General features: G+C 40.9%; 2 protein-coding genes across 2 annotated transcripts in view; both read right to left on the bottom strand.

Moving 5' to 3' along the window:
- The window catches only part of LOC131990883 (NACHT, LRR and PYD domains-containing protein 3-like), a 220,691-nt gene that overhangs the window by 15,830 nt on the left and 190,533 nt on the right, over positions 1-14,328 (bottom strand). The window lies entirely within an intron of this gene.
- The window catches only part of LOC131991419 (pleckstrin homology domain-containing family G member 3-like), a 40,285-nt gene continuing 30,608 nt past the window's right edge, over positions 4,652-14,328 (bottom strand). The window contains exons 15-17 of the mRNA XM_059356829.1: positions 12,286-12,342; positions 10,323-11,805; positions 4,652-8,550 (exon numbers count right to left, since the gene is read on the bottom strand). Coding sequence (XP_059212812.1) covers positions 7,613-8,550; positions 10,323-11,805; positions 12,286-12,342 — 2,478 coding nt within the window. The 3' untranslated portion in view covers positions 4,652-7,612. The remainder of the gene's footprint in view (positions 8,551-10,322; positions 11,806-12,285; positions 12,343-14,328) is intronic.

Here is a 14,328-nt window from a genome sequence, read left to right as displayed (position 1 = left end):
GGCGGTCCGGTTTCAAATCCAACTTGGAACCATTTCCTGCATGTTTTCACCCTGAACATCTCTATTTTCAATGAAGCTTTAAAATGGCCAAAAATATCTTTAAAGTAAGTGGTTAACGTTTAAAATGCCTAAAACTTACTTTATTATAGTTTGTTGATACATATTACAGTATAGTATTGCCACAAATGCAAGAAATACACCATATTATGGGATGTCCAAAAATTGGACAAAAACAAAAGTCATACAAAAGCATGTCGTTTCTTGGTCAAAAATGGGCAAATGTTAAAATGACTAAAAATACATCAAATGGGTAAATTATAGTCAGATAGTCAGATTAGAGCATGATATGGCCAGAAATGACAGAAAAACACCATATTATGGGATGTCCAAAAGTTGGACAAAAATCGAAAAATCATACAATAGCATGTCATATTTTTGGGGGGAAAAAATTAATGAATTTTAAACAATGCAAAACTCATTATAGTCTGTTGATACGTGAAGTAGGGTGGCTTTTGCTGAAATAACAAAAAAACTCCATATTATGAGATGTTCAAAAATGACACGCACAAACAAAAGTTGTACTATAGCATGTCATTTTTTGTTAAAAATGGTGAAATTTTGAAATGCCTAAAATGCTTCAAATGGGTCAATTATAGTCTGTTGATACATATATTAGAGCATAGTTTGTCCTTAAATGACAGAAAAACACCATATTATGGGTTGTCCAAAAATTGGACAAAAACAGAAAAGTCATAAACTTTTCAAACGATCCGAAACTCTCAAAATCATCTTTTTATAGTCCGTTGATACGTGAAGTAGGGTGGCTTTTGCTGAAATAACAAAAACCCACCATATTATGAGATGTTCAAAAATGACACGCACAAACAAAAGTCATACTATAACATGTCATTTTTTTGTCAAATATGGTGAAGTTGGTTGGGGCGTCCTGATGGTACAGCTGGTAGAGCACATACCACAGAGGCTCAGTCTCCACCAGCAGGAGGCCCAGGTTCAAGTCCAGCTGGGAACCATTTCCTGCATGTCTTCACCCTGAACATCTCTATTTTCAATAAAGCTACAAAATGGCAGAAACAATGTATTTAAAAAAAATGGTGAAAGTTTTGTTGAGTTCTCTCTACACCTCAACCTGACTGACTCATGTTAGCATTAGCTGTTAGCATGAACTGATGCTAGCTTAAATGTTGTTACTGACCTCAGTAAACTGAGCAGCGACTCCTTGGAGTGTCTGTTAGTCCAACCAAACACTGAACAAGACATTTAATGAACAAAACCTTCAAATTAATTGAGTTAAAATACAGTCAAAGGATCAAAGTTATGAGACCAAACCACTAAACCTCCTTTTTTATATCTATATAATGTTATATATAACTTTATTGACACGTTGCCGTGGATACGCATTGTTCCGCTTCTCTCCTGATGATGGCTCACCTTGTTAGTGACCTGTCAATCAAAGGTAGCCCCGCCCCAAATCATATGATTCTTTATCTTCTGTTTTCGGTAACGCTTTATAATGAGGTCCTTAATAACCATTAATTAACAAGTAATAAGGCATTGTTCTCGCTTTAGATCCGGTAGTTGCAAAAAGCATAGTTAACTTATAGTTAATTTATAATAAGAATTTATATAATAATATATAATAATAATAATAATAATAATAATAATATATAATTATATTATAATTTAAGATGGACAGTGATTTTAAATTAGATCGTCAGATTAGTGCTGTTGTGAGGTCAAGCTTTTTCCACATCAGGCAGCTGGCTAAGGTGAAGCCTTTCCTTACGCACAAGCACTTTGAAACAGTAATCCAGCCTTCGTTACATCTCGGCTGGATTACTGTAACTCTCTGTACCTTGGAGTCAGCCAGTCCTCCCTCGCACGGCTCCAGTTGGTGCAGAACGCGGCTGCTCGCCTCTTAACTGGAGTTCGTAAGAGGGAGCACATAACTCCCATCCTGGCCTCCTCCACTGGCTGCCTGTGCATTTTAGAGTCCATTTGAAGATTCTTTTATTTGTTTTTAAATCTTTAAATGGTCCTCTCTGAGCTCCTCCACCCCTACGCTCCTGCTCGCTGCCTCAGGTCAGCTGATCTGCTGCTCCTGGAGGTACCGAGGTCTAAACAGAAGCTCAGAGGGGACAGATCTTTCTCTGCTGCAGCCCCCAAACTATGGAATGAGCTGCCTTTGCACATCAGACAAGCCTCCTCACTGTCCATTTTTAAAAGTCATCTTTAAACCTATTTTTATTCCTTGGCTTTTAACCTTGGCTTTTTTTTGTTATGGTCTGCTTTTATTTATTGTTTTTTATATTGTTTTAAAAAGCAATGAATCTATGTATTTTAGTGTTTATTCCTGTTGTATTTATTTTATTTTCTCTTGTTCTGTTTGTTTATGTACAGCACTTTGTTATGGCTGTGGTTGTTTTAAAGTGCTTTACAAATAAAGTTGAGTTGAGTTGAGTTGAGTATTAACATCAGATTATGTTTTACTAGTGATTGAGACCATAGTGTTGTCCTAAAAAACATTTCTGAGCTAATAAATCAAGTGTTTTCTCATTTTGTATTGAAATGAATGGACAGAAATGTTTCTGCAGCCACACTTAGCGCCCCCTGCTGGAGTCTCTGTAGAACGCAGCTGAAGGATCCTCCTGTTTGCCGCCTGGCTCAGACCCGGAGGTTGCCGTCTGGTCATGTGACACAACGTCACATTTACATGGATTTATTTTTAAATCAACTATTTACAATAAAAAATCTTGAGACAAATGATTATGAATTGCACTCTTGTAATAATCTGTATCCTTCACTCTGTTCCTCAGTCCGGATTCACAAAAGTGTTCTTTAGATAAAACTCTCTAAAAAAACACAGGATGATCCTCAGAATGCTCTTAAAAGCTATTGACCGTTTCTTTCTTAAGACTTGTCATATGTCTTAGGAACTTCTTAGTTTTCTCACTCAGGACATTCTTAGATTTTGAACTTCCAAAGAGGGACCAGGACCAGCAGGACCAGCAGGACCAGCAGGACCTGCTTTCTTTATTTGATTGACACATTTGAACATGTAGCCTCGTGACTGGACTTTGATGTAAACGTGTTACATATGCTGCGAATCCAGACTCCAGGAGCCTCATGTATCACAGAGAGCTTAGCTTCATACTAAAGATGGCGGACTCCCAAAACTAGAAAAGTACAAACGCAAACTCACGTCCACATGCATCAGACTGATCTTAGGCCAGGTTCTGCAGCTTTCCTTCCCAACCAGCTGGAACTGACCTGACGACCAGCCACCAGCCAGAGAGATTTGTTTCACTATATTGCGCTCCATATTAAACAGAATCATAAATACTTTATTGATCCCTGGAGGGAAATTCGGTGTGGTGGAAATAGCAAAAACATATAGACTTAAAAATACAATCTTAGAAAATAGACAGATTTAAAAAAAGACTTTAAAAAGACTTCAACATAGTATTATCGCACAAGTACGCAGGTGAAATGCAAAATATAGTAAAAGATGATAAAAAATAATATTCAGAACGGGTTATTGAGGGTGAAAACAGCCTTTTCCTCCATTGTCAGAGAGTATAAACTGTAAACACAAAGCCAGTTGGTGGAGTTTTAGATTCTATATGAAACGTTTTAAATAGAACATAAAGACAGAACTTTTCTGACAAACTAAAGTTTTCGGTGCCACCAAACATTCTCACAGTAAGTTCACTTTTCATCCATGAGGCGTGTTGGAGGAACAGCGTAGCAGCGTTGATACATGAGGAACCGGTATGGGCTGAAATATGAGCCAGAAACTGAGTTTGAATCACATAATTTGAATTTGTATTGTTCAATTTGAATCATTGCATTGAAAAACTGAATCTGAATTGTAATTTGAAATTGAATTTATTAGTCTGGACCTGAACATTCAGTTCTCACAATTCAGATTCAGTTCGCAAAATTAAATTTTAATTTTCTGTGACGAACATCCGACTCGTTGAGGCAGAGCAATCGAGTACAGATACACAGATCGCCTCTTCAGCCAATCAGCACCTCCGTTTTCTTTGGTAACATTTGTTGCTACCTGGTTGCTACGCGCCATGAAACGGAAATTTGTGATTTTTTTCTCTTAATTTTTTTTTCTCTCGTAAATTTGTCTTATCATGATTTTGGTTTTTTTTTTTATCGTGAATCTGAGATTTTTTGTCCCGTAAATTTGTCTCTTTCTCATACATTTTCGATTTTTTATCATGAATTTGTATTTTTTTCCTCGTAAATTTGTGATTTTTTTTTGTAAATTTCTTTTTCTCATAAATTTTCGATTTTTTTTATCATGAATTTGTATTTTTTCTCTTAAATTTGTGATTTTCCTCTTAAATTTTAGGTTTTTCTCGTAAATTTGTGAGGTTTTTTTTAATCTGAAATTTTAATTTTTGATCGGAAATGTGAAAAAAAAATTCTCGTAAATTTGTCTTTTTCTAATTTTTTTTCTCTCGTAATTTTGCGGTCTGAATTTGAATTGTGAGAAGTGAATGTTCAGTTCCAAACTAATAAATTAATTTTCAAATTACAATTCAGATTCAGTTTTTCAATGCAGTGATTCTAATTAAACAATGCAAACTCAAATTATGTGATTCAGATTCAGTTTCTTAATGCAATTATTCAAGTTTAGCAACTCAAATTCAAGTATAAATAATTCTAATTCAGTTTCTGGTGGCTCATATTTCAGCCCGTACCCTGGTCTGTTCTCTCCTCATCCATCCTCATTAGTTTTATCTTCCACTGAAAATAAAACTGCAATTCAGAAAAATGGAAACAGTGCAAAGATTCTCCAGACGGAGTTCACTCAGCCTGTTCTACTGGTCGGTCACATGACCTGATGATGTCATCACGCTCAAATATATTCCGTATAAATACAGAAGCAGGTGTTCGTTTATTCACTGAGAGTAAAAACATAATTTTATAAATATATTGATCCAAACATGATGATCGGATGATTCACCTTTGAACTTTAGACTCAGACACAAAGGAATGTTTCTCTTGTTTCTCATCTGTGATTGGTCGAGAGGGAGCTGTGATGTCACACACACACACACACACACAGGTCCTGTACGTGGTTTTAATCAGGAGCAGAGGTCCCCTGTTGACATATAAACAGGTTCGTATAGATTTGTTTGTGGATATATATTATATTTATATATGGATCAGTGACAAATAAGGGTTGGCAAGATGTCAAATGGTGTAACCACAAAAAATGATAAATATTAAATACTTCATCCACCTACATTGTATTTAAGTGGACTTGTACATATAATTACTTCATTTTAAAAAACATCAAATGAAATTTTTTAAAATATTTCTACATTTACACATTTCGTCAATTTTGAGCAGAACAACCATTTTTTCCCAAAAGTTTTGACAAATTATGTAAAATGTGTGATATACCATAGTGTTGCAATGTAAACGTGGATTGTATTTTTTCTCATTTTCGTTCACATTTATTTCTCTGAATATAATCAGATTACGGTTACACCAACTGACACTGTGTTAGATGACGTCATTGACCCAAATATAAACAGCGAACAGGAAACTGAGCTGTTTAAAGTCAGTGGAGAACAAAACTGAACAGGAAATAAATAAAATGTTCAAATAAACTTTGAAATAAATTATAAAAACTAAAAAGGCACAAACACAAAGAAATACCTCCAATAATGTTCACTAAATACATTAATTACAGTTTGTAGACTCATGATTTAATGATTTTTAATGCTAAAAATATATCAAAACATTTACTGATTTAAATAAATCATTTATTAGTTTCAGTGTTATTTAAACCACTCAGCAGGTCCAGAAACGTCGATGCTCTCAAAGTCTTTAAAGGTCAAATTATCGTAGATTTAAAAATAAAAAATAACAACAGAAAATCAGGCGACATTGACAAAGAACCAGAAGAACTTTGTTTGGCTCATAACAGCAACAACTTTAACTTTCACATCACGTCACAGACTAGAGTCCGTCCTGCTGCCTCTGACCCTCAGAGTCTCCTACACAGCACCCATAGACTCCTATGAGAGTCTCAGGACATGGTAAGGTTCACTGCTGGAACAAAAAGCTTTGGTTTGGTTGAATTAGTGCTCCGTCAGCACTTCTGTCAGGTCAGGGCCTGTCTGAAAGACCCTTCACGTACCACCTGATGGTTGTTGTTGTTGTTGTTGTTGTTGTTGCGTTTTGATCAGTCGAGGCAATGAACGCCATTTTCCTTTTTACTCTGTGATTGTGTGTGTGAGTATCTACCTGTGTTTCTACAGTTGTTGAGCAAGTTATGAGAGGAAACAGAGTGCAGGTTACTTATTGATAACTTTAGTTCTATGAATGTATGAATGTATCACCAGGTTGTTTAAGTTTATATAATTGTAAATGTTTGGAAGAATGTGATTTAAGCTTTTTGTTTCTTGTATTTTCAGAACTACACATTCACTTCTGTAACCTCCCTAATCTGGATTAGAGAATCCTCTCTGAACCCATTAGTTATCAGACAGTTCCTGTTGGGCTCTAAAAGAGTTTAAAGAGTGAATAAATGATGTAAATGGTGAAGTGAAGTAGTTAGGAGGACGACCTGACTACAGGAAGTGACATAGTTCAGTAAAAACCTGATGCAGGAAGTTAAGAGATGTTTGAATCACATGGTGGACTTTGGTCAAACATGGACACCAACACTGATCTAAGACTCTCGGTTTATGTCTTTTTTGGTCATTTTATTGATGCCTTTTGTGTTCTTTTATGATTTTATTTTGGTCGTTTTGTGTCTTCTTTGAACATTTTGTCTCCTTTTTGGTCATTTTACGTGTTTTTCTTGTTGATTTTGTCTCATTTTTCATCATTTCTTTGGTAATGTTTACGTCTCTTTACGTCTTTTTGTTTTCCTGTGTGCTGGTGAAAGTCCTGGTTTGTTGGACCCTCCCTCCCTAACTGACTCTTTGTGCTTCATACTGTGAGTCACTGCGGCCACTAGAGGGCGCCACTATCTCCAGACTCCTCCATCACGGAGGTCATGGAGGTGATCAGAGGCAGCAGGGTGAAGAGGTCGGCTGTCTGAAGACCAAGACCACAAAAGTTCAGTTGAACATCTGATGTTGGGGATGTTCGGCTCTGTGCCTCATCGAGTCCATTTCACTGGAATCTTTTTAAAATCCATCTGAATATGAAAGACGGGAACTTATTTTATAACTTCCATGTGTCTGTTTCTGTCCGTAAAGGAGGTGCAACATATGAGCAGCGCCCCCTGCTGCCAGCCTCTGCACCACCACAGGAACATCCTGACTGAACACATTCACACTTTTCTATTCATTTATCTACAAAGTGCCAGAGAGGATGCTGGGAAAAAGAGTTCTTCTGGATTCGTATAAAACAAGCTGCTGTAATCTTCTAAATGTTTTCTTGAGATCACAATAATTATGACATAAAATAAAGTTATGTAACCACGAGAATTCTGTCTTCATGTTTAATATTCACAGGAAATGAAGCAGTAAAATGGTTAAAAGTTTTCTGTTTAGGATAATTAATCTGACAGTTCAAACATGACTCCTCTTTAAATATCTGTACTTTGTTTTCTTCAGCTCCGGCTCTGGAACTTTTCCCTCAGATTTTTCACGATGCTCTGCTGACCAGCTTCAGTCTTCTGTCCCGAGTCCGAGCTTGTTTTCTGGGGCTCGTCGTCCTGATCGCTGGCGGACGCTGCGGCGGCGGCGTGGAGCTCCGGCAACCTCCCCGGCTCTGCTCGGGCTCTCACGTCCTCCCTCTGTTTGTACTCGTCAGAGTCCTGATAGAGCCGGCAGCGGTCGATGACGGCCATGATGGAGATCTTCTCCCTGCTGGTCGGCGAACGGATCTGAATGTAGCTGTCTTCTTCCTCGTCTTCTTCCTCGTCGGCTGCTCCAGCGGGCTCAGAGAGCTTCTCCATCACGATGACTTTGTGTTCGGGGTCGTTGGGTAGCTGCGACTCGGCGGCGACGAAGTAACCGTCGGCGGCAGCGACCTGCTCCTGCAGCTTCTGCAGCTCGGAGATCTGCGGCCCGCTGAGCCGGGGGTCCAGAGAGTTGGCTCTGTGGAGACGCTTCCTGCGCTCCTCTCGCCCGCCGTCACGAGGCCTGTGAGGAGGAACCGGGCCGGGACCTCCGTCAGCCAGGAGGAGGCCGGGACCTCCGTCAGCCAGGAGGAGGCCGGGACCTCCGTCAGCCAGGAGGAGGCCGGGACCTCCGTCAGCCAGGAGGAGGCCGGGGGAGCAGCTGGAGTGCCTCCTCAGACTGCCGTCAAACATCTGCTCCGGGACAGAGCGGCTCCGGCCCACCGGACTCTTCTGGGAGCGGCCGTGCTCGGAGTATTTGGAGCGCAGCTGTCGGACGTCGGGCCAGTTGAAGCCCTCGACGGGGGGAAGAGGGCTGAGGGGGCTGAGGGGGCTGCGGGAACGAGCCCGGCCCGAGGAGACCGCCGGGGGGGTCGCCGGCTGGACCTGGTCCGCAGGGCTCAGCGGCAGAGTCAGGCTGGCTTTACCTGCAAAACACAGCACAACGACTCCACTTTACAAAACTTTAACTTTCGTTTTCATCACAAACTGTCTGATCGTCTGACTGGAAACTGGGATTGATGAAAGCACCACGATGTAACCGCTGCTAAACTACTGAAATCAGTCTAAACGTTGTCTGAATGCTATTTATAATAATAATCTATCTATAAAAGCAAGAAGCGTCTGTGTGTGTGTGTTGCTCATGGTACGAAGGTGTGCATCCTCGATTTTGAAGATTTTTGTATTCATTTTTCTAAATATCATTATTTACGTAGGACGTGTTGCACTGTTTCTGATCGGACGCCTTTTAGGGGAGCTCCGCCCCCTTTTAGTGTAGCTCCGCCCCATTGTGTGATAGGCCTACACCTGGTCAGTAACACAGTAATTCACTCTGGATTTCCACCCTGACTCATCTCATCTGAAGTCTATTTAGCCTACCTATCTTTAGGAGTTTATAGTGGCTACAAGGTTCCATTTAACAATAATATTCAGATAGTTTCCAGAGAATATCAATGTTCAGTGTGTATGTGCTGGATGGTGTGGTACCTGATGAACAGTAAGTGTTTTATGGAGTTGTAGACGTTGTTGTGGTTTGCATGTAATGTATGAATACATACTTCCTACGGGCACTGCACTAGTTATAATAATAATAATTATAATAATAATAATACATTGAATTTATAAGCGCCTTTCTAACAGTCAAGGACTGTACAATAGTTTAAACAAGACAAAACAGGGAATGAAAACAAGACACAAGAAATAAAACAGAACAAAGAGAGCGGTGCGGTTATAGAAAGGAATAAAACAAAGAAAAAAGAATTGCAGTGCAATCAAACGCAGTAAACTAACTGGAGCAGATGAGTTCTCAGATGAGTGTCTCGGATGTTAGCTTCTGTTCGTAAACACATCATATCTCCCATCTTCAAGGCAAACACTTCTGGATTTAAAAAAATGTTTGTTTTTTTATCCGCAATAACACACTTTTAATCACAAATTTATCTGACTTGCATTAAAACATTTTTTGGTAGAGAACAGTCCTCCCATATGCCTCAACATTTGTTTCCTATTTAACTCCTTCTCATTTGTATATTATATTTATTATATGTTTATAATATTCTGCTTTCACAGAAACTCCTGATTATGTCACAGCACCTTCAGTTTGTCATATTCCCAAAATCTTTGTAGAAATGTTTGATAAATCACAGTGACTGAAGTCCTGCTGTAAACCAGTTCACTGGGGATTCACTCGTGAAATATAAAAAATAAATAAAAAATTAAATATCAAAAAATATTTGAATTCTACCTTTAGTATAAATATGAGGAGTACCTGCCCCCTGCTGGTGAAACCCGGCTACTGCGATTTAATTTAGCTATCGTCTGTCTGTTCATATCTATGTTTACTCAAAGTTGTATTCTATATTTACACTCCAGTGATTATTTCTGTTTCTATTTCTCATACAGCAACAACTGTAACAAAAGCAATTCCTCCCCAGGAATCAATAAAGTGTTCCTGATTCAGTTTCAGGTCATTTTTTAGGACTCATTTTAATCAGTATTTCAGTGTTTGTTCCTGGGTTTGACGTGTTCAGACACAACAGGTGTTGTGACCTGAGGTGAAGTTTGCAAATTTGTGCAAATAAAGAGCAAAAAAAACAGCTTTGCATTCAGCCGTCACCAGCCCAGCGGCTCTGCTGGTGTCGGCTGACATCTGAGGAGCAAAGAATCAGAAATGTGAAGGTTTAAATGAAGGAAACGCTACCTGCGCTCTCCTTCTCCTCCACCACGCAGGCTAAGGTCTTCCTGCTGACCAGGAGCCCCTGACTCCGCTGCCGGACCACCGGTTTGGTCGTTTTGATGCGCTGGCTGTACTGGCGGGCCAGGTGGAGGACTTTGCTCTTGGTCTTGTCTTCGTCGTCCAGCTGGTTGGAGTCGTGGCCCTCGGCCTCCAGCGGGGCCCCCCGAGGAGCAGGACCCCCGGACACCATCAGGGCCTCCTTCAGACTTCCTGTCCGCTTGAAGGGGGACGGACTCCTGGACTCCTCCGTGATGGTGCTGAGGTCAGACGACCCACCGTCTTGGTCGCTGCTCTTCTTTGGGGTCTTCGTGGCGTCAGAAAGTCCGACTCGGTAGCGATCGCACCCTCGGTCTTGGATCTCACGCTCCATCGTCTGCCAGATCTTGATCATTTCAGAAGAAGGTCTGAACTCTTCGTCCTCGGACGGATTGTCCTGCAGGCTATTAGATCTGGACCAGTGGCTCTCTTCTGAATCTTCTGGATCCGTACTTCTCTGATCAGACTTGAACGAGTCCAAAGAGTCACTGGGGGCCAAGTTTCCTCGGGTATGAGAGGGCGAGTTTGACTCGTGGCTGGAGGATGTGGTGGAGGCGGAGACACTGGTCTGGACGTCTTTATCCTTTGGGATGCTGTTGAGCCGGCTGACGGAGCTCCTGACCAGCCCGGTCGGGATGTACGTGAGGCTCTCTCTGCGCTGGAGGCTGAACGTGGCGTCCTGGCTCTCCGCGTTCTCGTAGTAGCTCTTGATTTTGCCGATGAGCAGCTGGTCCTGCTTGGACAGGGTGGAGTCCCGCCTCCGCCGAATGCCTCGCTCGGCATCAAAGAGGCTGTCGTCCCGAGGGGACAGCAGGGTCAAATCTGTGGCGCCGAAGGTCTCTGCGGGATCTGAACAGCCGCTGCTGAGCCGCGGGGGTCGGTCGGCGGGCTCGGCGCCGAGGCTGGGGCTGCTGCCGGTCCTGGCGCCGAGGCTGGGGCTGCTGCCGGTCCTGGCGCCGAGGCTGGGGCTGCTGCCGGTCCTGGCGCCGAGGCTGGGGCTGCTGCCGGTCCTGGAGGGGAGCCGCGGGGACGCGCAGCGCGGGTCGTCCTGCGCCAGGACGCCTCGTTTGATGCTGCTGGTGAAGTGCTGAGCGATGGCGCCGGCTTTGTCCAGGACGGAGGAAGGAAGGATGCTGCTGGCTTCACCCGCCTTCTCCGGCGCCTCCTTCACGTCCTCCTCGTCCTCGGAGGATTCGGCGCTGCTCAAGGTTTTTGAGTCTGAGTCCGGCGTGGCGGAGGACGGCTGCTCCGTGGGCTCTGAGTCTTTCTCATCTTTCAGGTCGGAGCTCTGAGGAGGCTCTGGGATCCTGGGAGGTGTGGCGGACAAACCCTCGGGATCAGAGGAAGGATCTGGTTCTGGGCTCTCTGTCGGGTCACACTGCTGCTCCTGTGGCAGCTGATCTGTGGAGGGCTGGAAGGAAAAACAGGACAAAGAGTCACAACTGGAACATCTGTCGGTTGGAAGGAAAGGTCAAACAACGTTTGACTACAAAAAGACACAAAATGACCAAAAAGACACAAAATGAGAATCCATGTGGGAGTGTCGCAATGCAACATGAGACTTTTTCAGAACTTTGAAATCATCACCAAAAAAAGACACAAAATGACTAAAAAAAGACACAAAATGACAAAAAGACACAAAATGACTAAAAAAAGACACAAAATGACAAAAAAGACACAAAATTACAAAAAAGACACACAATAACAAAAAAAACTAACAAAGCTAAATATCTTGGAAATGGGAAAAGTTAGCTGGTAGGAAAACCAAGAAGTGAGTTAAACAATGAAACATAAACTACCTCCATATACATGTAAGTAAAGTATTTGCCAGGTGTGTTATACATTTCCAAGGAAAGAACAGACAGGAAGTGATGTCAGGACTGTTCACTACCTGCTCACACGTCGGTTTGTCTTCTGCAGGAAGTCGACCGTGATCTTCGTCCGCCTCCTTTAACAAACACGACACATACAAGAAACACTTTATAATTGATCATCAGCACAAAGCAAACGAATTAGAATCCACAGAAACTGCAGCGTTATTTTCTGACGAGCAACAAGCATCAGTGAAGAGCAAATAAACAGCAAACGCATGAAATATAAAGAAAAGTGCATCAGCTGCTGAATGAGAGCAGCCACATCGGGGAACGTTTGAATAAATTATCTTGTTCTCATTAGTTTTTATTCCTCATTCAGAAATAAAATACAGCTGCAGCTGTTTCTTCTCACGTTTATAAAGCAACGGTTTATTTTTGATGACTTTTAAACGAGACGTGTAGAGAAATAAAGAAAGGAAATGTTCAAAAGTTCCACTGGTGGAGAGCAAATGTTAAGAGCAGCTGGTTGGTGAACTGAATGACATTAATCTGGTTTAACCCTCCTTGTTACGCTGTTGCCCCATTTCTGGCCTGTCAAATTTCTACAAGTCATGTTTTTGAGTGATGGGATGCTTTATAAAAGAGTGAACAGGGAACCAATAGCAATGCTTTAATTTGTCACATGACCTCCAGGAGGCCATATTGAAACAGCTTTGCCATTTTGCGCATATTACTACTAATCACCAAAAAGACACAAATTGACCACAAAAAGACACAAAATTACCACAAAAAAAGACATAAAATTACCAAAAAAAGACACAAAATGACAAAAATTTACAAAAAAACGAACAAAATGACCCAAAAAATACAAATTGACCACAAGACATAATATGACCGAAAAAAACATTAACTGACCACAAAAGGCACAAAAAGACCAAAAAAAGACACAAAATGACAAAAATGACTAAAAAAGACAAAATGACTAAAAAAAGACACAAAATGACTAAAAAAAGACACAAAAAGACAAAATGACTAAAAAAGACAAAATGACCAAGAAGAGACACAAAATTACTAAAAAAAGACAAAAAATTACTGAAATAAAGACACAAAATGAGAATCCATGTGGGAGTGTCCCAATGCATCATGGGACTTTTCCAGAACTTATAAATCATGGTGAAGACGACTATAGCGGAGGGAGCTCAGATATAACAGCTATAAGCTCTCAGATACTTTATGAATTTCATTTCTAAAAAAAAAATGTTATTTAGTAGAAGAGTTGACACTTGTGTTGGATTTACAGAAAAACTTCAGGTTTTAGGGGCTGATTTTAAAATCACCAATCAGAGGTTTACAAATGTCAGTTAGTTTCACACGTGAAGCTCTTTAGTTTGTTACGGAGCTGGACGTCAACGAGGAGAAGAAGAAGCCGTCACCTCGGTAACCTCGGTAACCCCGGTAACCTCGGTAACCCCGGTAACCTCGGTAACCCCGGAGGGAAGCAGCGCCCAGCAGGAGAGGGCAGCGAGCACCGAGCTGCTGAAGTCCTCCTCCTGCTCCTCCAACAGGAGCTCCTCCTCCTCCTCCTCCTGCTCCTCCTGCTCCTCCTGCTCCTCCCTCAGCAGGCCGTGGCTGTCTGACTGCTGCAGGACGTCACACACTGATGTTGACTCAACACCTTCCATGTTTTTAGTGCTCCGCGGGGCGACATCATCCGTTAAACGGTCAGCACGCATAAATACATAACTTATATAAATATGGATTTAATATAGTTTATATGTTTGTTTTCACACACAAACTGGTTTTAAAAAACATGATTGTGACGAGGTCTAGACATGCAGAGACGCTTTGAAACTCACTTTATTGATTTATTTTCTATTTGCAGAAAGGAATATATATATAAATGTATATATATGTATATACACATATATAAATACATTTATATATATATATATATACATACATATATGTATATACATATATATGTATATACATATATATATGTATATACATATATATATATATACACACACATATATATGTATATATACATATATATATATATATATATATATATGTTTATATTTGCATGGCGATATAATATCGATTCATGGCCGCCAAGT

The sequence above is a fragment of the Centropristis striata genome, chromosome 18, assembly GCF_030273125.1.
Source record: "Centropristis striata isolate RG_2023a ecotype Rhode Island chromosome 18, C.striata_1.0, whole genome shotgun sequence".
Classification (NCBI taxonomy): domain Eukaryota; kingdom Metazoa; phylum Chordata; class Actinopteri; order Perciformes; family Serranidae; genus Centropristis; species Centropristis striata.
Note: the sequence above shows the minus strand (reverse complement) of the source record. Positions and strands in the feature narration are given on the sequence as shown.